The sequence below is a fragment of the Rhagoletis zephyria genome, unplaced genomic scaffold (genome assembly GCF_001687245.7).
Source record: "Rhagoletis zephyria isolate East Lansing unplaced genomic scaffold, Rhagoletis_zephyria_1.1 Rzeph_scaffold_69216, whole genome shotgun sequence".
NCBI lineage: Eukaryota > Metazoa > Arthropoda > Insecta > Diptera > Tephritidae > Rhagoletis > Rhagoletis zephyria.
The window spans coordinates 273-1,351 of NW_016226267.1; the positions used below are offsets into that span (position 1 = coordinate 273).

The 1,079-nt window shown below is 35.4% G+C and overlaps 1 protein-coding gene across 1 annotated transcript; it reads left to right on the top strand.

Moving 5' to 3' along the window:
• Positions 1–490: 490 nt before the first annotated feature.
• On the top strand, positions 491–943 carry LOC108357030 (transforming growth factor beta-1-induced transcript 1 protein-like; the record flags this gene model as incomplete). Its single annotated transcript, XM_017608126.1, has 2 exons — positions 491–724; positions 790–943. Coding segments are annotated over 2 exons (312 nt in total), but the record flags the coding sequence as incomplete, so codon positions are not given.
• Between the last annotated feature and the right edge of the window lie 136 nt (positions 944–1,079).

Below are 1,079 nucleotides of genomic sequence, written 5' to 3' on the forward strand. Positions count from 1 at the left end.
TGCAAAATTGTACTGGAAGAAATGATAACTGGAATGTGTTTGTCATAATCAGGGAACGGATTTTTAGGACCTAAAAACCTATAAAAAAGGCAAACTAAAGTAGCGAAAAAGGCAGGAAAAGGCCATAGGTATTATAAAAAAGGCAAAATAAAATAGCGAAAAAGGCAGGAAAAGGCAAAAAAAAAAGGTATTGCAAAAAAAGCAAAATAAGGCACTAAAAAAAGACAGAAAATACGAAGAACAATCAAAAAATATATTTTTTTTAGAAATGTTTATATTACAAATAAGAAGAGAAAAACTATGAACTAGTTTCATTATACGAGTTTCTAACTCATAAAACTTTAATTTGTATAGTTGTAGTAACATTGAACCACAAGATGCATTTTGAAGTTTTCTGGCAGCATTTTCATTCGATTTCCGCGAAGAAAATCCTTGAATGTACTAAATNGCAAAATTACCTTTTTCTAAATTGATCTCTTCTCACTTTCAGCGCACAATTAAAGCTTTGGGCCAAACATGGCATGAGGATTGCTTTGTGTGTGGCGGACCATGCCACAAACCCCTAGTCGGTACGTCTTTCTACGAGCGCGATGGCCGGGCCTATTGTAAAACGGACTTTGAGGAACTCTTTGCGGCACGTTGCGCTGGCTGCACAAAACCTATCACAGAGAATGCGATTGTGGCGTTAAATGCCAAATGGCATAGGGACTGCTTTAAATGCAAGGTGAATGACTACATTGAAACAATAAAAGAGAATGAAGTTTTCTATCCATTTTTATTCATTTTCAGAAATGCGCCAACCCTATCACAGCGAGTATATTCGCCGTTGAAGAGAACAAACCAGTCTGTACCGAGTGCTCAGCCTAAAACGAGCCACAAATAAGCGCAGCGAAAAGCAAAGAAGTGATTATGTAATGTGCATGCGATGAACAATGTATAGAAAGCAAAACGAATAATTACCCGAAAATTTTTATTTTAAATGCAACTCAAATAACAAAAGAGATAAAAGAGAAAAAATGTACACATTACCAGTCAGAAAGAATTCGTGCAGCTAAGAATTTTTGTTTTTCAAATATGTA